Source organism: Sus scrofa, chromosome 6, assembly GCF_054392235.1.
Source record: "Sus scrofa isolate SSC_HxYL_T2T_F1_AM1 chromosome 6, Sscrofa_HxYL_maternal_Yorkshire_Landrace_v2.0, whole genome shotgun sequence".
NCBI classification, from domain to species: Eukaryota; Metazoa; Chordata; class Mammalia; order Artiodactyla; family Suidae; genus Sus; species Sus scrofa.
In genome coordinates, this window is record NC_139388.1 from 106,356,868 (window position 1) to 106,381,584 (window position 24,717).

Consider the following 24,717-nt stretch of genomic DNA (forward strand, 5'->3'; position numbering starts at 1 on the left):
AGTTAAAGTATATGGCATAATGACTTGACCTCATAAATTGTGAAATGATGACCGCAGTAAGTTTAGTTAACATCCATCATCTTACAAAGATATGAGAAAAAAAAGAGGTGAGTTAAAGAAAAAAAAAAAAGGAAAATTTTTTTCCTTGGGATGAGAATTTTCTAATCTACTCTCTGAGCAACTTTCAAATGTACCATAGAGCAGTGTTAACTATTGTCATCATATGTTGTGCATTAAATCCTCAGTACTTATTTACTTTGTAGCTGGAAGTTTGTACCTTTTGGCCACTTTCATCCAATTCCCTCACTCCCATCCTCCACCTCTGGTAATCACAAGTCTGATCTCTTCTTCTAAGTGTTTGGTTTTGTTGTTGTTGTTGTTTGACTGCACTTATGATATATGGAAGTTCCCGGGTAAGGGATTGAACCCTCACCACAGCAGTGACAATGCCAGATCCTTAACCCACGGAAAATCCCTGGGTTTTTTGTTTTTGTTTTGTTTTTTGTCTTAGAGTCTACATATAAGTGAGATCATACAGTATTTCTCTTTCTCTGTATGACTTATTTCACTCAGCATAATGCCCCCCAAGATCCACCCATATTGTTAAAATGGCTGGATTTCCTTCCTTTTTAATAGCTGTATAGTATTCCATCATTCAGTAGTATAGTACTGGGTGTGCATGTGTATCTATCTTTTGTCTATGTACACATATCTCACAACTTCTTTACCCATTCATCTCTTGATGGACACTTATATTGTTTCCACGACTTGGCTGTTGTAAATGATGCTGCAGTGAGTGTAGCAGTGCAGGTATCTTTTCAAAATATTCCTATCATTTTCTCCAGACATGCGTTCAGAATTGCTGGATGATATGGTAGTCCCATTTTGTATTTTTGGAGGAAACTCCAAGGTGTTTTCCATAGTGGTTTACCTAATTTATAACCCCACCAATAGTGCACCAGGGCCCCCTTTTCTCTATATCCTTGCCAGCATTTCTCTCTCATCTTTTTGCCGATAGGATTCTCAACAGACATGAGGTGACATCTCATTCTGGTTTTGATTTGCGCTTCCCAAAGGACTAGCGATGCTGAGTATCTTTTCATGTAGCTGTTGACCATTTGAATATCTTCTTTGGAAAAATGTCTATTTAGGTCCTTTGCCCATGTTTCAATTGGATTACTTGTTTTTTCTGTTACTGAGTTGTATAAGTTCTTTATATATCTTAAATATTAACCCTTTTCATTTTTTTTTTTTTCATTTTAGACCTGCACCTGCAGCATATGGAAGTTACCAGGCTCGGGGTCAAATTAGAGCTGCAACTGCAGATCTGTGCTTTAGCCATGGCAATGCAGGATCTGAGCCACATCTGCAACCTATACTGCAGCTTGCAGCAATGCCAGATCCTCCACCCCTTTTGCTGTGGAGAAGCTTTTTAGTTTAATGTAGTCCTACTTTTTAATTTTTTTCTTTTGTTGCTTGTGCTTTTATCCAAAAACTTGTTGCCAAGTCCTTTGTCAAGGAGCTTTTTCCCCATGTTTCCTCTTAGGAGCTGTATGGTTTCAGGTCTTATGTTTAAGTCTTTAATCCATTTTGAGTTAATTTTTGTGACTAGTGTAAGATAGAGATCGAGTTTTATTCTTTTACATGTGAATATCCAGTTTTTCGAGCACTGTTTATTGAAGAGACTGGCTTTTCTCCATTGAGTTTTCTTGGCTCCCTTGTTAAATATGAGTTGACCAAATATGCATGGCTTTATTTCTGGACTCTCTATTCTGTTCTGTTGGTCTGTGTGTCTGTTTTTATGCTGGTACCATGTGGTTTTGATTACTACAGTGTCATAAAATAGCTTAGAAAAAAAGGAGTTCCCTGGTGGACTAGCAGTTAAGGATCTGGCCATGTCACTGCTCTGGTGCAGGTTTGACCCCACGCCTGGGAGTTTCCACATGCTGTGGGTACAGCCAAAAAAAAAAAATTTTTTTTTAAACTAGCTTGAAATCAGGAAGTGTGGTTGCCTACTGCTTTATTCTCCTTTCTCAGGCCTACTTTGGTGCTTTAGGATCTTCTGTGGTTCCATATAGAATGCTTTGTTTTGTTTTCTTCTTTAGAAGCTCTGAGTGGCTTTTACCCTTATCTTCACTCTTCTCTTTCTCTGCCCCAGCCAGCTTGCAGCTCTTTCTGTCCCACATCATTCAGTGTAGACAGATATTCACAACCCAGAGCAAAAAGGTACAGAGGGCAGTTAGGGTTAAACCGACCTTGCAGGTCGCCTAAAGGATCCTCCACACACAGCATTGCCCAGACTGCCTTTGACTTTTTAATCCATTTATCTTCATAACAGATGGATGACGGGAAGGTGATTTAGCTAGGATTTTAGGTTGCAGCTAAATTTAGAGTAGGCTTTTCTTTTTCTCTCTCTCTGTTATTAAGGAATCAGCTTACTCTTATCCTAAGTTTCTCCCTTCCTCCACCAAAGACTGAAAAGTAACTTCAGAGCAGGGACATTTATTTCAGCATCACTGCAGAGCTGGTTTGGCTAAGATACTCTTTCCTGGAGAACACAGGCACCTTTTGAACACGGTCCACACTTGTTCTGTCTGGTGGTTGGAGCCAGGGCTCCCTGAAGATTAAATGTGACCTGCTGCAGGTATACATTCTGCCTTTTCAGTTTAGCGGTGCCCATGCATGGAAGTAATTGCTTCTTCCTTTTAGCAGTAGAACCTCCCTGAGCTGTCACCAGGTGTATGGTTTCCTGGTTGGCAACCCTATCTCATAGTCTCCTGTGTGGCCGGTGTGATCATGTGACTCTGTTTTCTCCAGTAAAAAGTGAGCAGGGTGATGTTTACAGGATCTGTGACAGTTCCTTAAAAGGCAATGGCCTGCCCTCCACTTTCTCCTTGGCTCCCTTCCAGCCCCAGGTAGGATATTGGTTAATAAGCTCCACTCATGCAGTTGAGGACAATGCAGTAGGAAATGGCAGCAGTGAGATGGCAGGAGGTAGACTGTTGAGAGGACCTGGGGGAGCAGACCACCTGCACACTGGGGACCCCCAGGCTGTTCCAGGACAGAGCAAGCAACACCTCTTCTCCCATGTGAGTGGCTCTGTTTTTCAGTTTCTCTGTTACAACCATCTAGTCTACACACCAACCAATACAGAGTGGTGGACACTAAGTGCTCAGGAACCACACTGAGTGCTGAATAGGTGCTATGTTACTGGATCTTCTAGCACCCCTCCTCAAATAGGTGCTACTTGCTCATGTTAAAGATGTGCAGACAGGCTTAGAGAGGTGAAGTGACCTGCCCAAGATCACATGGTTGTAAGTGGTAGAAAGAGTTTGGATCCAGCTCTGAAGTGCTTCAGAGCACATACTCTCTATTTTGTTTTAAATTAAAAAAATTTTTTTATCGAAACATAGTTGATTTACAATGTTGTATTAATTTCTCCTGTATAGCAGAGTGATTCAGTTATACCTACATATATATTATATATATTATATACATATATAATATATATGTATACACATTCTTTTACAAAAATATTCTTTTCCGTTATGGTTTATCATAAGGACAGTGAGTATAGTTCTCTGTCATATATAGTAGGACCTTGTTGTTTATTCCCTCCATGTGCAATAGCTTATGTCTGCCAACCCCAACCTCCCACCCCATCTCTCCCCCAACCCCTTCCCCCTTGGAAACCTCAAGTCTGTTGTCCTTGTCCTTGAGTCTCTTTCTCTTTTGTAGATAGGTTCATTTGTGTCATATTTTAGGTTCCACATATAAGTGATATCATATGGTATTTGTCTTTCTGTCGTACTGACTTCACTTAGTATGATAATCTCTAGGTCCATCCATGTTGCTGTGAGTGGCATTATGTTGTTCTTTTTAATGGCTGAGTAATGTTCCAGTGGTGTACATGTGTGTGTGTGTGTATAACATCTTTTGTATCTGTTCATCCATTGATGGACATTTAGGTTGTTTCCAGGTCTTGGCTATTGTGAATAGCGCTGCTATGAGCATAGCAGTACGTGTATCTTTTTCAATTATATGTTTGTCTGGATATATGCCCAGGAGTGGGATTGCTGGATCACATGGTAACTCTATGCTTAGTTTTCTGAGGAACCTCCATACAGCTGAAAACGCATATTCTTAATTGCTATACCCTAGTGTCTCTTGATATTACTGTTCACTCTTTTTCTACAGAGAATTTTCAAAGTATCCTTCTCTGCCAGTTTAAACTTTCAGTCTGTTATGTGTCGAGGTTCTCAATTGGACTCCTCCTCTGCTTGGTTTGGTGGAGATGGATCATTTAATACTGCTTTTCTGGAGGAATGGGGGCGAGGATTGTCTTTTAGTTTTGAATAGATTTATCTTCCTTCTTAGATTGCAAATCCCTCAGGGGATAGTGCTAGTGACACAAATGCTGAACAAATGACAAATTACATGTCAAAAAAGAAAAGATATATCTGATTTTCCAGAATGATGCCATTTCCTCTTGTGTGATGTTTTTCTCATGGGTATAATATACATTCTGTTGTTAATGAATTAATGCTAGTGAGGAGTTCCCGTCGTGGCGCAGTGGTTAACGAATCCGACTAGGAACCATGAGGTTGCGGGTTCGGTCCCTGCCCTTGCTCAGTGGGTTAACGATCCGGCGTTGCCGTGAGCTGTGGTGTAGGTTGCAGACGCGTCTCGGATCCTGCGTTGCTGTGGCTCTGGCGTAGGCCGGTGGCTACAGCTCCGATTCGACCCCTAGCCTGGGAACCTCCATATGCCGCAGGAGCGGCCCAAAGAAATAGCAAAAAGACAAAAAAAAAAAAAAAAAAAAAAAAAAAAAAATGCTAGTGAAAAACCACCCCTCATTTTATTTATTTATTTATTTTTTGTCTTTTTGCTATTTCTTGGGCTGCTCCCGCAGCATATGGAGGTTCCCAGGCTAGGGGTTGAATCGGAGCTGCAGCCACCGGCCTACGCCAGAGCCACAGCAATGTGGGATCCGAGCCGCGTCTGCAACCTACACCACAGCTCAGGGCAACGCCGGATCGTTAACCCACTGAGCAAGTGCAGGGACCGAACCCGCAACCTCATGGTTCCCAATCAGATTCGTTAACCACTGCGCCACGACGGGAACTCCCACCCCTCATTTTAAATACAATTTTATGGGAGAATATTTGCATAGAGGAAATATCTGAAGGGATGATTTTGAATAAGGACTGATGCCTGTTCTGTTTATCACTCTAAATATAAACAAGTGGAATTTAAAATGTTCACACTTGCACTTTAGCCAGGTGTTAGATTCATGATCATTCTGCCATGTATACATTGGTAAGAAGTTTGCTGCATAATAAAAGAAAGTTCAAAATAATAGTGCCTCAAATAAAGTAGATTATTTTTTTCTAACATGAAAAAGGCCTGAAGGTAGGAAGCTCAGGTCTGATGTGGTGGCTTCTTGGTCATTGGATGGTTAAGCTCCTTCTAACTTTTTCCTCCCAAGTCCCTGGAAATGGTTTCCATTCTAAAGTTTCCCTCATGGTTGGAGAGAGCCCCTATAGAGAAGAGCATTGGGTCAGAGTTGCAGGCAGTAGACTGGGGAGAGGGCAGAGGGCCATTACCTGCCTATTTCCTCTTCAAGACCTCTTCCAGAATTCTTCCAGAATTTTCACTAAATGAACCTCCACTTCACTGATCAGAACCTAGCTATACTGAGTTACACAGCTGCCCACATAAAATCAAGGCTTTGCCCTGTTTTTAACTAAGGAAGAAGGAGAAAAATCAATATTGGCCTTCTGACCAGAAATTCCCCACAATTCTAGATCAGGGGTTGGCAAACAATGGCCCTTAAGCCACATCTGGCCTGAAGCTTTTGTGTGTGTGTGTGTGTGTGTGTGTGTGTGTGTGTGTGTAGAAAGTTATCAGAGCAAAGCCCTAGCATTTATTTATGCATTATCTACAGCTCATTTCCTGCTATGACAGTGGAGTTGAGTAGTTGTCACAGAGATTGTACAGCCCACAGATCTAAAATGCTTCTTATCTGGTCCTCCTTAGAAAAAGTATGCCACCCCCTGTTCTAGACCTGGGAGGATGGATTCTGAGGAATGAATGGTTTCATTGCTTGGGGTGCTTTGACAGGAGCAGCATTGAGGAATTAATAGGAATTTGGTGATATGCTGTTCTTCTCCAGGTCCGCTGAAGTTATTAGGCATATGTTTGCCTGCAGGTAAGGTAAAAGTTGACCAATGGCAGATTCACAAGTTTATTTATGTCATATATAAAGAAGTCCAGAAGCATGTGGTCCAGGCTGGTACCCATGCTAGATGCTGCTTTCCAAATGTGCTCTTTTCTTCTCCCCAACCGTGCCCAAATGTTGGCTTTCATCTCCATGCTTGGTTGTAATATGGCTGTGGCACCTAAAGATACAACGTCTGCTTTCAGCATAGGGAGAAAGGGAAGCTGCCAAAGGGGGCATGTGTCCCTCCCTTTCTGAAGACTTGCCCAAGGTCCTCATTGGCCAGGATTGTGTCTCATGACCACCGCTGGCAGCAGAGGATTCTGGGATGTGAGAACATACATTGGCATATCACTGGGGCCAAAGAATGAAGATTTCCTTGGAAAGGGAGATGGGGGATAATAGCTGTATGTGCTGCGGGGCTCCCCGCAGTTGACATGGGCAGCTCTAGAGGCCTTGTGTATATTTAGCCTCTCCTTTCTTATCTGCCCTTGCCTGGCACAGTTCCTGAAACTGATTTTGTTCTTTTCGCCTCCCTTCCATGTTCTTGGCCAGGTGAGAAACCTGGAAGTGAACCTGAAGAGGCGAAGCTGCAGAACGCCAGCAAACAGATCGTGCAGAATGCCATCCTGCGCGCTGTGCAGCAGGTCTCCCAGGAGAGTCGGCGGAGGGAAGCCAGAGCCAGCGGCACCCAGGGCAGCCCCCAGCGGGGCGTAGGGGAGTTAACCAAGAAGCATGAGAAGAAGTAACACCGTGGATTCGGCCCTTGTCACACTGCTTGGTCTTCAGCCTTCCTCTTAGTATAGGATGTGTCGCCAAAATGTTGCCAGTAAAGCAAACCAAAGTGTCATAGGCACCTAGCAGTAGGATGAACTTGCACGAGCCCCTCGTTGGGATGCACTGTTCTGACAAAAGTGCATTAGACGATTCTGTTTAAACACAGTGCCTCGGAAACATAGTCGGGCCAAACACGACACTGTAATTGCAAAAGTAGTTTTGCAGCACAATTCCTTTTTAAAATCTTTTTTTTTTTTTAAATGATTCTGTCTTGTTTATTTAATTTTGCCTTTTGTGCATTTTTTCTGTGAATTTAACCAGCAGTCCTTTTTTGCTGAAACATTGAGTGCAGTACTGAGATCTGTATAATATTTTATAAAGACATGCTGGAAGGGTGAAGGAATATTGTTTGAGTGCCCCTCAAATATGGAATTGAAGGTTTTAATAAAGTGGGTTCAGGTCCAAGATCAAATTAAGCAAAAAGCAAATCCTAAGACCAAGTCCCTCAGGATCTTAACAAGGTGTGTATTTATATTACTTTTTTAAAAAGGAGGAATTTCGCTTTTCCTGTATTCAGTCTGAAATCTCTCAGTTGTTTGATACTCGGTATTTACTCTCTGTGCAGAAATCCTTTGGAAATATTACGGATTACTTTTTCCATCTCAAGATGAAAATAAGACAGGTACATCTATATGCATGAGTTGTCAATGTTAGCAACCCCTTGAAGAGCAGCAAGAATTGTAGGTTGCATCCTGGAGATACAGTAGTGCCTGATGATGGTATATGGTGCCTTTGGGAGGAGCTCTTGGATCTTATAAATGCTGTGGGGCCTTCAGGCTATGCATCTGCACTAGTACCTTGCTAATAGGAAATTTCCTTGTCCCACCCACGAATTACATTTTTCTTGAGATTATGAAAATCATATGTATTGGGAATGAATGTTGCTTCAAATGGGAAAATCATTCTCTCAACTTTCTGGAACAGCAAAAGACAGTGGGAACAGTCGAGCAACCGTGTTGTGAATGCAGTTATGGAAGCGTGTGTGTGAGTGAATAAAGCCATCTCCGCAGCAGAATGACTTCTGCTTCACCCCCATGGGGGTAACACATAGTTTTCTATGTCCTTAGCATCCCATTTCCTGGGCTTTGCAGCAGTTATTGAGTTGGAGCTATTGGGAACAGAGGGAGAATTTGGCCTTTGTTAGAGATCTTTTGGCTTCGGGGTGTCAGTGTCTACATTTGATAGTTTTTTTAAAAAGCAAAGTATCAGCATCTAAAGGGTGACAGATATGAAGATCTGCTTCTAAAATTCCAACATGTTACACTTTCCAGAAGGGATATTATTGAGAAATGGATGAACACAGTCTCTTATTAGTTCTCTTAGACCATCTCACACCATGCACAGATGGAATAAGTTCACAGGGAGGATGTCTGTGGGAGGGAGCAGAGGGGTAAACATTTAAATGTGGTTTATTCATAATTTTCTCTGAATAGTTCTCATGACAATTGAAGAATGAGTTCAAGGTGACCTGAAGTCATATAACTGAGTAGAACTATACCGCATAGTTAATAGGAATAAAATATTAGGGGAAATTATTCAAGAGTATACGCACACAGACACACACACACACACACACACACACACAAATAAACCCACTGCTTGTAGTTTGCAAATGATCTGACACTCTGTCTGCTAGGATATCTGAGTAGAATCAGCCTTGGACTTGGTTGTCATATGGCAGAAACACATAAACACACTCTCTTTCCTCTCTGGTGTGTCTGTGTTAATACCTTGGGGATCTTTGAGAATATCTGATTAACCTCTGTATCTAAATGTTGTTTATAAATAAAACATATCCAGCTTTGAAATACATTGTCATTTTAATCAAAGTTTCCTTTGCTGTGCGGCTTGACTCACTTTATATGGGACCACGAGGCGTCCCAAGACTGTTTTCTAAACCTCTAGATATCGTGACTCCGAACGTACTCCTTTAAATATTTAAATGTGGTTTAATGGGCTTCACACTCGCTGTCTGAGGAAGGCTGTGGGATGGAGGCTCCTGAGGCTTGAACAGAAAAGGGTGTGTGCAAAGAAGTGGCCTTTTGCTCTAAGGAAGTAAAGGTAAGTCCATTTGGAAAGCCGAGCATCTTTCATGATCTTTCTGGGATGGAAAGTCTACAGTAAGGACCAGAGATATTGCTAAGTTCTTGGAAAGAGTAAAGAAAGTTAATTGATCCCCGCACTTGACAGGTAGGTGCCACATTGGCAGAATCCTAAGAAAATTCAGCCGTAAAAATAAATGCATCTGCTAAACTCCTCCTTAAATCTGTTTCAGTATAAAGCTGTGGGGGTTTATTTATTTATTTATTTTCTTTTTTAGGGCCACATCTGTGGCATTTGGAAGTTTCCAGGCTAGGGGTTGAATTGGAACTGTAGGCGCTGGCCTATGCCACAACTCATAGCAACCTCAGATCCTTAACCCACTGTGTGAGGTCAAGGATCAAACCCGCGTCCTCATGGATAGTAGGCTTAACCCACTGAGCCACAATGGGAACTCCAAGTTGTAAGGTTTCAAAGGGGCTGGCAGGACTTCATTTGGCCTAGGACCAAGATGGGCTTCCCTTTGGTTATAATACAAATCAGCACAGAGCTTTTGGTTTTAGGAATTAGTGGGATCACACTTAACCTTCCAGGCTTAATAGTCAAATGCACGTGGGGCCTCCGGCTCTGCGTGATCAGCTCTCTGTCTTGGGCTTTGCCGGTCCCTGGGGTGGAACTGGAGAGAAGATCCTTTGTGCTGCTTTGCTTGTCTGTAATCACCTGCCCAACGAACAGTACTGAAAATAACACAAAACAGCTTACTGCTTCCTGAGCCTCATCCTTGTTTCTTTTCTCTTTAGCTGCTAGTCTTCCTCTATGGTGTGGTTGCAGGTTACAAAGAAATGAGTCAACCACTTAAAAATAACCATTGAGTTTATGCCGTTCAGGCTATTTTCAAGGTTTTAAGATCTCTCTTTAAAAAATTACAAAAAGGAGGGAATTTTAAATTTATCCACAGTAACAACTTTTTTTGGCTGGGGGGGTGTGGGCACTGTGTCCATGGCATATAGAAGTTCCCCTGGCCAGGGACTGAACGCACACAGTGATCTAAGCTGCAACAGTGACAATGCCGGCCACCAGGGAACTCCAATAACAACTATTCTAGGTAGAAGGTGAAGTCTCTGAAAAAATCTAGTAACTAGTTTTGCAATTCTAGTACCCAAACAAGTGTAGAAAATGAAATCCTCCAGTTTAAGCAGTTAAGTTTATGTAAAGACAATGTGGAAAATATAAGAATAATACCAGCTCTCTTGAGTGTGAGAGAGTTTTCTGAAATACATTACTACACATTAACTCATGTATCTCATTGTCACAATGTCACAGTTAAAGTGTAGCCCGGAAGATTTTATTTTCCTTTGGCAGAGAAAGTCACAATCTCAGAAAGGGTAAGTATGAAAAGTGAGTACTATTGGACATAAGAATATACACATCACTGATCGCTGTGGGCATTTGCATTAGCTAGGGGGCTTAAGAATGTAAATTTCAGGAGTTCCTGCTGTGGCCCAGTGGGTTAAGAATCTGAATCCAGGGCTCTGGTCTCTGCGGAGGTGCAGATTTGATCCCCAGCCCTGCACAGTGGGTTAAAGGATCCAGCACTACAGCTCAGATTCAGTCTCTGGCCCAGGAACTTCTACATGCCAGGAGTGCAGCCATAAAATAAAAGTTGCAGGGATTTCTATGTTAAGATGGAACAATGAAACCACCTTACAGAATAAGAAATAACAAATAATAAAGGACTGGGAAAAGCCATCATCAGGAGAAAAAGCTCCGTGCCATCACCCCTGAAAAGTGGCAGCAAACAAAAGATAGAAAACTCCAGAGGGAACCAAAGAGAAAATCTCCACAGAGCGTGGAAAGTTCCTCCTTTTCCTCCACAGAAGCCGCAGATCCTGACCCAGGCATGGACAGGCATGAATGAGGGGTGACTTTACAGTTTGTCTTCAGGGTGCAGCTTGGGGGAAGTGACCAATGGGAAGAAACAGGTGAAAAAGGGGGAGAGACTCCTTTCAGACAGAAGTGACAACCTGGTCTTACAGAAGTGGAAAGACAGATAGGGAAACAGGAAGGAAAGGGTATTTTAAAAATCCCCTTGGGGAGTTCCCATCGTGGCTCAGCGGAAACGAATCCAACCAGGAACCATGAGGTTGCAGGTTCAATCCCTGGCCTTGCTCAGTGGATTAAGGATCCGGTGTTGCCGTGAGCTGTGGTGTAGGTCGCAGACGTGGCTCGGATCCTGCATTGCTGTGGCTCTGGTGTAGGCCGGCGGCTACAGCTCCAATTAGACCCCTAGCTTGGGAACCTCCATATGCCTTGGGAAGCGGCCCTAGAAAAGACAAAACAAAAAAGAAAAAAAAAATCCCCTTGGTGTTCCCCATGTGGCATGATGGGATCAATGGCTTCTCTGGAGCCCCTGGGTGCAGGTTCCATCCCTGGCTTGGCACAGTGGGTTGAGGATCCAGCATCACCACAGCCAGAAGGAGCCAAAAAACAAAAACAAAAAAATGAATACAAGGTCTCAACAGCAATATTTCCAGAAAAGAAAAATTCTTGAAACTTCTAGGCTGAGAGGCCATCCTTTACAAACGTAAAACTTCAGGCTGGCATGTGATTACTTTATAGCAACATTAAAATCCTAACATAAGGGACCAAGACTACAGAGTGTCTCTGCAGGAAGGAAAGTGTGAAGGAAGGGTATTATTTGTAGCCAAGCTGTCACACAAGAGCAAAGGCCAGCATTAAAACAAAATTGTGCTCAAGGGCAATTCTTGGAAAAACTATTTCGCCAGGACCTTCAGCCAACTAAAAAGGTGAATCAAAATAAAGAGTCTGGGTGCAGGGAAGTTGCAGTTAAAGGACTGGTGAGTAGCAGTGCTTTCATTTAAATATTGAGTGAATATGACCTTATTGCGAAAATTGGACTAAAGAAAGTGAATTGGGGTTTTTTTTGTCTTTTTTTTTTTTTTTTTTTTGTCTTTTCTAGGGCTGCTCCCGTGGCACATGGAGGTTACCAGGCTAGGGGTTGAATTGGAGCTGTAGCCGCCAGCCTACACCACAGCCACAGCAACTCAGGATTGAAGCCGCGTCTGCAACCTACACCACAGCTCACGGCAACGCCAGATCCTTAACCCACTGAGCGAGGCTAGGGATCGAACCCACAACCTCATGGTTCCTAGATGGATTCGTTAACCACTGAGCCATGATGGGAACTCCAAGAAAGTGAATTGTTATATCTAGGCTGTATAAAAATATAACTTTCAGAAATCAGGAGATGGGACAAGGGAAATGCCATTGTGCTAGTGACTTCATCTGTTAGAGAAAAGAGAGAATCTATCTGATCTTAAGTTGAAAAGTCTAGCTAAAAAACCCAGGGATACCAAGTTCTTAATTGATTTTCGTCATTCCTCTCCTTAATCCTCGAGGAATGTATTAGAAAATAATATGATAAAGATTTATCTGAAGTGTAGAAATTCCTTTGGGCTCCATTTAGCTTCTTTTTCTTTCACTAAATTAAACATGAATTAAGTTATACATACAGTCACGGGATGCCACGCACGACCATTATTCACCCATTCTTCTGCTGAAACTGACCACAAGGTTCTTGCTGCTATAAAGGTTGAGGGTGATCTTCTCATAGGGAAAAATAATTCTGTTGATTATTACACTTCGGTTACAGATGGTCTATGGTCTAAGTCATAACAGAAGGAAAGAACAGCTTTATTCACTGCTTTTCGTTTTTTCTTTTTTTTTTTCATTTTCTCTTTTTTCTTTTAATTGAAGTATAGTTGATTTACAATATTGGGTTATGAAGTATATATCACAGTGATTCTGATGTATAAATTTTCAGATTCTTTTCCCTTATAGGTTATTAGAAAATAGTAAAATTCCCTGTGCTAGAGAGCAGGTACATGGTGGTTATCTATTTTATACATAGTCGTGTATACATGTTAACCCCAACCTCCTAATTTATCCCTCCCCCACACCCCTATCCCTTTTGATAACCATAAGTTTGTTTTCTGTGTCTGTGAGTCTATTTCAGTTTTGTTAAAAAGTTCATTTGTATCTTTTTTTTTTTTTTTAGATTCCATATATAGGCCTTATCATATGAGATTTGTCTTTTTCTGTCTAGCTTACTTAACTTGGTATGATCATCTCTAGGTCCATCCATGTTGCTGAAAATGCATTATTTCATTCTTTGTTATGGCTGAGTAATATTCCATTGTGTGTGTGTGTGTGTGTGTGTGTGTGTATACCACATCGTCTTTATCCATTCCTCTGTTGAAGGGCACTCAGATTTCTTCCACATCTAGGCTATTGTAAATAAATACCGGGGTGCATTTATATTTTTGAATTATAGTTTTGTTTGGATATATGCCCAGGAGTGGGATTGCTGGATTATATGGTAGTTCTATTTTTAGGGTTTTTTGTTTGTTTGTTTGTTTTTTGTCTTTTAGGGTCGTGCCCCACAGCATATGGAAATTCCCAGGCTAGGGGTTGAATTGGAGCTTCAGCTGCCAGCCCATACTACAGCCACAGCAATGCAGGATCTGAGCCAGGCCTGCGACCTACACCACAGTTCATGACAACGCTGGATCCCTAACCCACTGAGCAAGGCCAGGGATTGAACCTGCATCCTCATGGATGCTAATCAAATTCATTTCTGCTGTGCTACAATGGGAACTCGCTATTTTTAGTTTTTAAAGAAACCTCCATACGTTTCTCCATAGTGGCTGCACCAGTTTACATTCTCACCAGCAGGGCAGGAGGGTTCCCTTTTCTCCACACCCTCTCCAGCATTTGTTATTGTAGACTTTTTTTTTCATTATTTAGAGAATACTTTATTAGTTTCTGTAATCAAACCCATGTAGATAAGACCTTACATATTTAATACAGTGCATTACCCCTGTACAAATGGAAAAGATTGTTTAATGTTTCTAGACCAATATGGCTATTAATTTTTGTACAATGCCAACCCAACACGGTACAACTGAGATACTTTTTCCAAAGTTGGCAGCACAGCTAAAGTTTCCAAAAATTCAAATTATATATATGTGTATATATATAGATTGATTTATTTATATAAAAAGACCAATAGCAGTATGTTATGCATCAATATCAGCAACAGCTTTTCCAAGTTCTGCAGTCATCTGAATGTTATTGTAGACATTTTGATGATGGCCATTCTGACTGCAGTGAGGTGATACTTCATTGTAGTTTTGATTTGCTTTTCTCTAATAATTAGTGATATTGAGTATTTTCCATGTGCCTATTGGCCATCTGAATTCACATAGTGCTTTTCGATTTTTTAAGTTGCTCTTGTGTCTTCGATGCCCTCTTAACTAGTTTCTACTTAAACTTTTAACCAGTGCTTTCTCTATCTGCCTGACACTGGTGTCTAAGGATCCACCCTCTCACATGCTTTTGCACTAATGCTCTACTAATTGAGTTATGTGTGTGGACAGTGAGGTTGGTGGGCTTTCAGAGGCCCTCAGCATTTGCCATTTTTCTATGCACAGATGGCATCTTACTGCCAAGAACTGTCCCTTTCTGCCCGTGTGGTCAGCCCACATGAGGGGGGTCACTGGAAGCACCAGGGCACTAAGTCCCCAGGTGTAGCCCTCAAAGGCTGATGGGTGGGAGCTGGTGTATAAATACCCCAGACCCGCCCCTCAGGGAGGCCAACCCAGAGGCACTTTGTGCGGGTTCCCCGCCTCGGTAGCCTGATGCAGCTCAGGTGTGAACATCGCTTCCCCTGTCTCTGCGGCGTCAGCATCTCCGCTTGTACGGTGAGTTCCCCAGTGCTTTCACTCAAACCCTCGTCTCAGAGTGCGCTTTTCTCAGGGACTCAAACCTAAGCTAGTGGTATTATGAGCGTTTCCTCTCAAAGAAAATTTGAGCTTCCTAATGACTCGTGCTTTTGTGGTAGGCAATTCAGAGCAGCCGTTCCGGAGAGATTAATCTGCCCCAGACAGATATGGGGCAGAAGCTGGCGTCTTTCAAAACAAATCCCCAAAGTAACAGACCGTGAGTCGCTTTAGAAATCAGACGTGTGGTGTATTTTAATTTTATTACAGAGAGCTTGGTTGTCTTGCGATTGATTTATCTTGGCTCTGTTTTCTAAGCTGGCTAATTTATAACCATTGAATCCACATAAATGTCAAATAAACAGGCGTGGGAGGCTCTCTGTTCAGGAAAAGTGGTTGAGAGACTGTTGCCAGGCCATCCAGCTTGTGAATCTGAAGAACTGAGGTTTAACAAACAAGAAGCAAATTTCAAGTCCAATAATTTGAGGAGTGCCTTTCCTGCTGAAATCGTGTCCTTTTTAGCAAGTCTTGCGAGTCATCCCTTTACATTTATGGATTGTTTCGCTCATGCTTAATAATTAAAGGTTGCCCTTTGAGGTCTGGAGAAATAAATTTATGTCGATTTAGAATTTCTCCTAGTTTTAAGACAAAGTTTACCGGCAAAAGGCAGTGTGGTTGGAATCAATAGAACATTTCTCTGTAGGCCAGGTGAGCAGGGCTCACCTGCTCCAGGTGTGATCACTAAAAACCCCCTGTGCTGGTCCGTCACAACACTTACCAGTCTGATTAGGTACTTATTTTTCCGTCATTTGCTTAATTTCTGTTTCTACACCGAAACTGCAAGCTTCCTGAAAGCAGGTAGTGCCTGTCTTGATTAACCTGTATCTTAATATGGTCTCAGCAAAGAGTAAACTTCCAGTAATGACTTGCTGGACAAAGTTACTATGTGATACTGTTGGAGAAACTGCAGAAACCGTGGCAGCGGAAGGAGACAAATGGCACCCGGAGATGTAGCAAAGCAAGGTTTATTCAGCACTGGTGCAGGTTCAGAGGAGTCACCTCCAGAGTCTGAGCAGGAGGTCTTTGTTCTCAGCAACTTTTATACAATACTGGGTCTTGTTTTTCCCAAGCAGCCCTGGACCTTTCCCTTCCAGGAGCAGGCAGTGTTCCTGCCTAAGAAACGGAGCAGGCAAGGTTAAGGAAGCGAAACTGATAGGCGATGCTTGGAGCACCTTTAGCAGGGCTGCTGGCTTGGACATAGGGTACATAGTTGCTACATAATTACAAGAAGGATGGTGAAAAGGCTGGCAGCTGTCCTTTCAGTGGGGGGTGGGGGGTGGGGGTGGAGGTGGGGGTGGGGAGTGTTGTCACTTAGTTAAAACTCTTACGGCAATATTAATAAGCTTTTAAATTTTTGTGAGATTGGGTTTCCTCATCTGTAAAAGAAAAGATGGCTAGGATGATCACTAAGGACTGGTTCTAAAAGTAAATGATTCTAGGTAGGGTGTTTTGGTTTGCTTTTGTTTTTGAGGTTTCATGTATGTGTCCAGCTTGATGAATTTTTTTGTGTGTATGTAGCTAAGTAACTGCCACCAGAGTGGTAGACAGTGTTTCCAGAACCCAAGTACATTTCCTTGGGTTAATACCTGCATGCTGGTTAATACCTCCCTGGAGCTAAGCACTCTTCTGATCTGTACAACTAAAGTTTACAGCTTCATATAGATGGAATCATGTGCTTTCTTTTTAGCCTTTTTTCTTCCCCTCAACATTTTGTCTGTGAGGAGTTCCCATTGTGGCTCAGGGGTAACGAACCCAACTAGTATTCATGAGCACGCGGGTTCATTCCCTGGCCTCGCTCCATGGGTTAAGGATCCAGCGTTGCTGTGAGCTGTGGTGTAGGTTGCAGACGAGGCTCGGATCTTGAGTTGCTGTGGCATAGGTTGGCAGCTCCAATTTGACCCCAGCCCAGGAACTTCCATATGCTGTGGGTGTGCACATAAAAAGAAAAAAAAAAATTGTCTCTGAGATTCGCTGGGGTTGGTGTAAAAAGTGGTAGTTGGTTATTTTTAATTTGCTGTGTATTCTGTTGTATAAGCACACCACTATTTGTTTATGAATTCTACTAGGGTTTCCTTTGGCTACTGCAGCTAAAGCTTCTGTAAATACCCTGGTACTTATCCTTGGGTAAGTACATGCCATCTCCTTTGGGTGGATGCCCAGGAGTAGAAATACTGGGTCCTAGTGTATATGTATTTACTAGATATGCTCAAAGAGGCTTCCCATGTGGCAGTGCTAACTTATCCTCTCCCTAGTAATACATGCGATTTCCAGTTGCTTTGTATATTTGAGACAGACCTCATCCTTCTAAAGAGACTTTGCCTCCTAAGCATCATATGATGATGGGGAATTTCACTCTGCCTTGCAAAGCCCCTGGTTCCCCAGCCTCCTCCCTATGTTGCCTGCCTTCAGCATGAGTCCTTTGGGGGGCCACCTGGCCTCACTGGGGCTATTGCCTGTTTCCATTCAGTCTGCCTGACTGCCCAAACCCTTGCTGACTTCATTTTCCTGTCTTTGCCCAGAATCAGCCAAGATCCCACTCCCTTTCCCCTTTTAAGAAAACCCCTCCCCCTGGAAAGACTTGCCCTGATCTGAAATTCCTGTTTATCCAGTTCCCATTGAATCCCACCACTCTGCTTTTCTTAAAGTATGCTCTTTAATTTATCTACTAGTTTTTCTGGTTGCTACTGTGGGAGCATTGGGCTCCATCCTTCTCAGGAGCAGACATCCTCTGATTCTATGAGTTATTAATCCAGACCTGTCGGTACCAGTTACAGATCACATTTAAAATAGTGGCATCAAATATAGAACAAAACCCCAATTTCCACTATCATTTGTGTTAGAATTCAACGTGGGGGGACCTTGAGTAACTATGTATGCTACTGATGGCTTTCTGATAGACCGTGTTTGGCAGTGAGGAAATTTTCATAGGCTCATAGTCACTTAACATTATGTCCTGGTGGGTAGTAAAAAATGTCAGTGCTATTAGATAACAAAACCCTTTGCATCTTTTGTCTTTTTTGTCCAGCTTCCGACAAACCCTCTTGTACCCCTCAGTAATTACCTTTTTTACCTCCACCAAACTTTGGCCTTATCCCCATCCTTTAACGATGTTGCATCCAACTTTGAAAGGAGAAGAGGAGAAAGAAGGAAAAGAGGGAGAAAAGACTAAAATAAATCAGGAAAAAAGTAGGATTTATGTTCTGTGTAGAAACATGCACATATGGGCATGTCCACATGGACACGTGTCTGTGTGTGTGTGTGTGTGTGTTTATGTCCGAAGTCTGAACAGGCATATTTAGGATAAAATTAAATACATTTTCAGTCTTAGTTCTAAATGAAAAGTAGGTCTATTTTGTAAGAATAATTCATATAACTATTACATAATTTGCATTAAAAGTAATTTCTTAGACTTTTTCAGCGACGGATGCTTTGTGGCATTAGGACAATTAAAAGCAGTCTTCTTCAAGACTCTTATAGTGAAGTAAGTCAGAAAGAGAAAGACAAATACCATGTGCTATCACTTATATCTGGAATCTAATATAAGGCACAAATGAACCTTTCCACAGAAAAGAAAATCATGGACTTGGAGAATAGACTTGTGGTTGCCAAGGGGCAGCGGGAGGGAGTCGGGTGGTTGGAGAGCTTGGGGTTAATAGATACAAACTATTGCCTTTGGAATGGATTAGCAATGAGATCCTGCTGTAGCACTGGGGACTATGTCTAGTCACTTATGATGGAGCATGATAATGTGCAAAAATAGAATGTGAACATGTATGTGTAACTGGGTCACCATGCTGTACAGAGGAAAAGTGTATTGGGGAAATAGCTGTTAATAATAATAATAATACTAATAAAAGTAGTCTTCTTCAAAGATCCGATCTCTTGATTTCTTGGGCACTTACTTGCCAGCCAAACTTCCAAAGGAAATTCTTTCATTCAAATTGAGTGGTGAGGAGTTCCCATGTGGCTTAGTGAGTTAAGAACCCAGCTAGTATCCATGAAGACATAGGTTTGATCCCTGGCCTTGCTCAGTAGGTTAAGGATCTGGTGTTGCCATGAGCTGTGGTGCAGGTCGCAGACACAGCTCAGATCTGGTGTGGCTGTAGCTGTAGCTCTGATTCGACCCCTAACCTGGGAACTTCCATATGCTGCACCTGTGGCCCTTAAAAACAAAAACCAAAAAACCCCTCAAATTGAGTGATGAACTCAGAGTCTTGTTATTGCCTTAGAAAAAAACAAAAAGGCAACACAACAAAAATGTCTTCCATAATCTTTACTAAAATAATGTTCCTTTTAGCTTAATATGCTAATTTGTCTCTAGTAACTTATTTTTATTACATAAAAGTTCATTGAAAATTAGAGTTCCTCTTGAAATAATATAATTATTAAACTATTATAAATAACTCTGATGCTGATATTTGCTCAAAACTAATTAGATCTGTGACCTTAAGCAAAAGAGTTTATCCTTCTGGTGCCTGTTTTCATTATTTCAGAAAAAGAGGATCATTACACATTTCAACTTTTTATTATTAGTTGGTATGTGATCAGTATCCAAATGCTGGTGTCATTACATTCAGACCTGCGGGGGTCCCAAGAACTAAATGAATGGAGAGCTCTCAGGGCAAAAACATCCTTAATACTAGCCAGACATCAGTGCCAAGTCCACCATGTGGTTCTTAAGCTGGTGAAACTAACAGCATAAACCTTTTTACCTAGACTAGCAGGTGGCCTGGGTGTACCCTGCTGTATGCCTTTTGTGTCTTTTTAAATTTTTTTTATTTTTTTGTCTTCATAGGGCCACACCTGCGACATATGGAGGTTCTCAGGCTAGGGGTCAAATTGAAGCTATAGCCACCGGCCTACACCACAGCCACAGCAACTCCAAGCTGAGTCTGCAGCAACAGCTTACAGCAACGCTGAATCCTTAACCCACGGAGCGAGACCAGGGATCGAATCGCATCCTCATGGGTCCTAGTCAGATTTCTTAACCTGCTGCACCACAACAGGAACTGCTTTTTTTTTTTTTTTTTTTTTTTAAGCCCACCTTCATTGCTTCTGGGCTTCCAATGTAGGTATTCCTTGGCAAAGTCTCTTCATACCCATTAGCATGATAGGATGAGAACCTTTGAAGACTGGTCCCATGTGGAAAAGAGTTCTAAGTAAATCGAATCTTTTCTCCAAATCAAATCTACTTATACTACCCCTAAAGGCTACACCTAGTCTCTCTCTCTCTTTTTTAAAATGATTTTTATTTTTTTCCATTAGAGCTGGTTTACAGTGTACACCTAGTCTCTTAAAACTTATGTCCTGTGGTTCATGATCTTGTATGTCTATGAAGATTCCCTTTTGTCCTTGACACACAGGTGAAAAAAATAGTCCTTAAAGGTAAAGTGAAAGTTCCTGGCGCTCCCTCTAGTGGGAAAAGTAAGTTGTTATTTGAGAGGGTTAGTTCCAGAAAACTTGTCCATGAAGATGCTTAGAAAAGTGCAAAGTACTAAACGTTCGCTCCATTGAAAAGCCGTGATGTTGGGTACTGTGTGAAAATCCTAATTTGAACGATGGTTTTAAGGTCTAGGAAAGGAAAGAGAGGAGAAGACATTACTCAAATGTTTATAATATACAGGAGAAACTAACAGGTTTATTCGAATAGATACAAAATGGTGAAGGAGGGCAGGAATGTGTCCTGGGAGGAAAGGATGTTTCGGTGGGACCTTTTTTGAACTAGAGAGAACAGGAAAGAGAAGTCATTGTTTTAAATGTTTTACATTATTATCTTAAAAATTTTTAGATCTCAGGGAGTTCTTGCTGTGGCTTAGTGGACTAATAATCCACCTGCAGTGTGTTAATAATCCAATTGCAGCAGTTCAGTTCACAGCTGTAGCTCAGATTCAGTCCCTGGCCCAGGAAATTCCATATGCTGTGAGTGCAGCCATAAAAATAAAAATAAAAAAAATCTTGGGGTTTCAATAATACATTTTTCATAGATCAAAAATACCTCATAGGAGCAACCTGGTGGCCTAGCAGTTAAGGACTTGACATTGTCACTGCTGTGGCATGGGTTAGATCCTTAGCCTAGGATCTTCCTCATGCCATGGGCATGGCCAGCAAACCAAAAAATACCTTGTAGATTGTTGCCTTCCTCTGCTTGTTTAGCTTCATCTCTTGCCACTTCCTACCTCACACTTTATGCTCTAGTCATTCTAAAATACTCTAAACTACTAAAGAAGTTTCTCTTTGACCCAGAATACTTTTCCCAATCTCTTTTTTTTCTTCTTCTTCTTTTTATGGCCACACCTGCAGAATATGGAAGTTCCTGGGCTAGAAGCTGAATTGGAACCACAGCTAGGTTCCAGCCTTGAATTGGAGCTGTGGGCTGGGGCCTCCAGCACAGCCACAGCAACGCCGCAGTGTTTGTGAAGACGTGGATTCAATCCCAAGCCTCACTCAGTGGGTTAAGGATTGAGTGTTGCCACAAGCTACGGCGAAGGTTGCAGATGTCATGTCCTTAACCTGCTGAGCCACAACAGGAACTCCTGTAAAGGTAAACTTTAATGGACAAACACTCATAAATCCCCGCTTACACTGTTATATCTGTGACCTACACCACAGCTCATCGCTGCACTGGATCCTCTTTTACCTTGGAATCTCTTGTTCACTTTCCAGAATCAGCTCAAGCATCTTATCTTCCTGCAAGACTTTCTCATGCCTCTCCACTTTGGTTCATTTACCCGATGGGCTTGGTCTCTGCACAGTCTTCCCTATGCCCCAGAGCCCAGGACCTCTGTCCTAGGACCTGCCATGTGTTATTACAGCTGCCACCAAGAAGCCATCTCCCCTGCTAGACTGTGACTCTTGGGGTAGGATCATGTCTTAATCACTCCTGCACTCATATGATCGAGTGTAGGGCCTTGAATATGGTTTGTATCCATAAATACAGAACTGGGCTGTACATTCTGACCTTCCAGTGTATATTTGGAGCTGTGCCACACTTTAGGGATGGGACATGCAGGATGAAGGGGGATCTTGCTCATTCTGGCCTTTCTTTATTTTGCAAGTGTGATGAAATGGGTTAAGGAATTTTAGGACCTCTCATTATCCTGATCTTTGATAGCTACTAAGAAGTACAGAGGGACCAAGAATTACATTATCTTGTAATAGGAATTACTTATATCAGTAACACTCCATACCTCAGGCCAACGAATCAGAATTCTCAGGAAAAAATGCCAATATTCATCTCTTTTATAAGGAAACTATCACTTTCTTGTATTATTACAGCTGAGAATGATCTGACTCCAGCCTTCCAGCAGCCACTCAGAGAGGTTAAAAGAGACCCTTAGATCTCATAAGGATGCTACTATTTAAAATTAAAAAAAAATTATTGGAGTATAGTTGCTTTACAATGTTGTGGTAGTGTCAGATGTACAGAAAGTGATTCAGATATGTATGTATATATATTCATCCTTTTCCAGACTTTTTTCCCATATGGACTATTGCAGAGTATTGAGTATAGTTCCCTGTGCCATACAGTGGGTCCTCGTTGCTTATCTATTTTACATATACTAGGGTGTATCTGCTAATCTCAAACTCCTAATTTATCCCTCCCCCCACTATGTTTCCCCTTAGGTAACCTTAAGTTCACTCTCAAAATCTGTGTCTGTTTCTGTTTTATAAATAAATTCATTTGAATCATTTTTATTAGATTCCACATATAAGTGATATATGATACTTGTCTTTCTCTGACTTCTCTTAGTATGATCATCTCTAGGTGCATCCACATTGTTGCAAATGCTATACTATTTTGTATCACCTCTAGCAATGTCAGCGCTTCTTCTTCTTATCCCTAACTCTTCAGCTGTCATTAACTACCCCCCCAACACACACACCCTCACCACCAAGTATACTGAAAGCATTGCTAAACCCAGGAAAAGACTACAACTGCTGAGCAGAGGCAAAAAGTGCTTAGAAGGGAGAATAACAGTTGTGATGTATAGTAAGACTCCTCAGGATAGAAGTCAGCCAATGGCTGAAAAATGAGTTTGTTGTATCCTTGTGATACACTGTATCTGCCCACACACAACCCCCAAAGACAACTGATTGTTTATTTTCCCAAGCTTTTGGATGTCCCTTGGACTTTTTTTTTTTCTATCTAATTGAGAACTTAAGGTAATGGTTTAAGTAATTTATTCTTTAAACCTGAGTGGCGTGATAGAAATTCTGCAACCAGGAAATCAATTTGAAGAGATGAGTGGAAGTATTGGAAAACAGGTATGAATACTGTTAGAAAAGGGGTAACAGGCTTAAATTTTTTTCTGATTTATTGCTATTATTTAATCACTTTGGTCTAACTAGATATGGTGTATCCCCTTACCTAAGGTACTACTCTTGCTTCATCGGGTATCACTTAATACTATGCCTTGGTCCTTAGCTTTCCCATCTCAGTCTGTTAAGTGCTTGAGTAAATTACAATAATTATAATAAAAGAGATAAGAATCCTTGGTGACCATGACTTTCTGGCCTTATATAAAGTGGGTGCTCAGTAAATATGTTTTGGAAGAATAAAGAAATTAAGTAATTAGTAGAAATTTTAGTATTTGTTATGTTCTAAAATCCATGGTGAATAACTTGCCTGTACTGAACAATGGAATCCTTACCTCTCTATAAAATCTCCCACCATATACCCATATTACAGGTCGGGAAATTGAGAAATAGAGAAGTTAATTAACTTAACCAAAACCACCATCTAATAAACGGAGAGATCAGAATCTAAAGAAAAGTATTCTGCTCTTTGCAGCTCATAACCACGGCTTAGTGTGGAGCGTGGTGATGGAGTGGGGTTTGCCATGGGAGGAGCCAGGAGACGGGGTCCTCATTCTCCCCTCTACTTTCCCAGCCTGAGTGTCCTTACCTGTCAGTGTGGAGAGTAACAGCCTCGTCCTTGTCTCTCTGCCAGGTAATTGTGAGGATTAGATTTAGACCCCAGTGACTGTATCATGCCTGGCAAAGAGGCAAATATATTTTTGAAATGCTAGATAAATTGAGGAGTGGGATTTTGGAATTTAGGCAGGGGAAGTGTGGGAAGGTTACTTCTCTGAGAGTTTATTGAACTGAGGAAGCTGAGGGCTTCAGGGAACATCAGATTTCCCTGGAAATCTTGGGTAAAGTCAAGGGCACACTGGGAGTAGGTTGTGGGGAAAAGAGAAATCCTTTTGTTTCTTAAATAGAGATACTGGTATTTGCAGAATCTTTGTACATATAGACATCATAGATGCTAACTGGCCTTAGAAGTTCTTGATCAATACCGTGAAATATTTTGTTAATAAGGCTTAAAGTGCATATTAATAATTTAAATGTGATTAGAGAATGATTTTGGTTACAGAATGATACCATCTGTTTGCTAATGCATATTGCTGTTATTTTTATTATTAATATTTTTTGCTGTATCTGGAACATATCTCAGGGCTGCTGTCAAATAAGGGATAAAGTTAAAAGGTTTTCCTCCTCTAATTAAGGATGCAGGATTACCTAACTGAATTATAAAGGGGCTGTTCTCTCTCCATCCTCCACCTCCTGTCCTTCTGCTTCTTTTTATAAGTGAATTTACATGCAGTTTAAATTGAATGAATTATAGCCCATCAGGAGATATGCTTTAATAGCTCCTGGAACGAAAACTAATAGGAAAATAAGCTTAACTGAATCTAATGTTGCCTTAAAATTTAGTTTGAAATTGGATTTTAAAACACTTAATGTATAAGTTCCAGA

General features: G+C 41.5%; 2 protein-coding genes across 12 annotated transcripts in view; both read left to right on the plus strand.

Moving 5' to 3' along the window:
- The window catches only part of AKAIN1 (A-kinase anchor inhibitor 1), a 78,734-nt gene extending 69,869 nt beyond the window's left edge, over positions 1–8,865 (plus strand). For 3 of the 5 annotated variants that reach the window (XR_002345034.2, XR_002345029.2, XR_002345035.2), the window contains exon 4: positions 6,776–6,913. Coding sequence is in view for 2 of the 5 variants with exons in the window: in XM_021096130.2 (XP_020951789.1) it covers positions 6,776–6,969 (194 nt within the window). In the remaining 3 variants the exon portion in view is untranslated. Of the gene's footprint in view, positions 1–6,775 lie in introns of all 5 variants that reach the window. The other 2 variants (XM_021096130.2, XM_021096131.2) reach the window with 1 other exon arrangement.
- Positions 1–24,717, plus strand: part of DLGAP1 (DLG associated protein 1) — a 1,399,633-nt gene that overhangs the window by 69,869 nt on the left and 1,305,047 nt on the right. For 5 of the 7 annotated variants that reach the window (XM_084964271.1, XM_084964270.1, XM_084964277.1 and 2 more), the window contains exon 1: positions 14,769–14,880. The exons of the other annotated variants lie outside the window; for them this stretch is intronic. The gene's annotated coding sequence lies outside the window, so the exon portion shown is untranslated. Of the gene's footprint in view, positions 1–14,768; positions 14,881–24,717 lie in introns of those variants that run through there. 7 annotated transcript variants of the gene reach the window in all.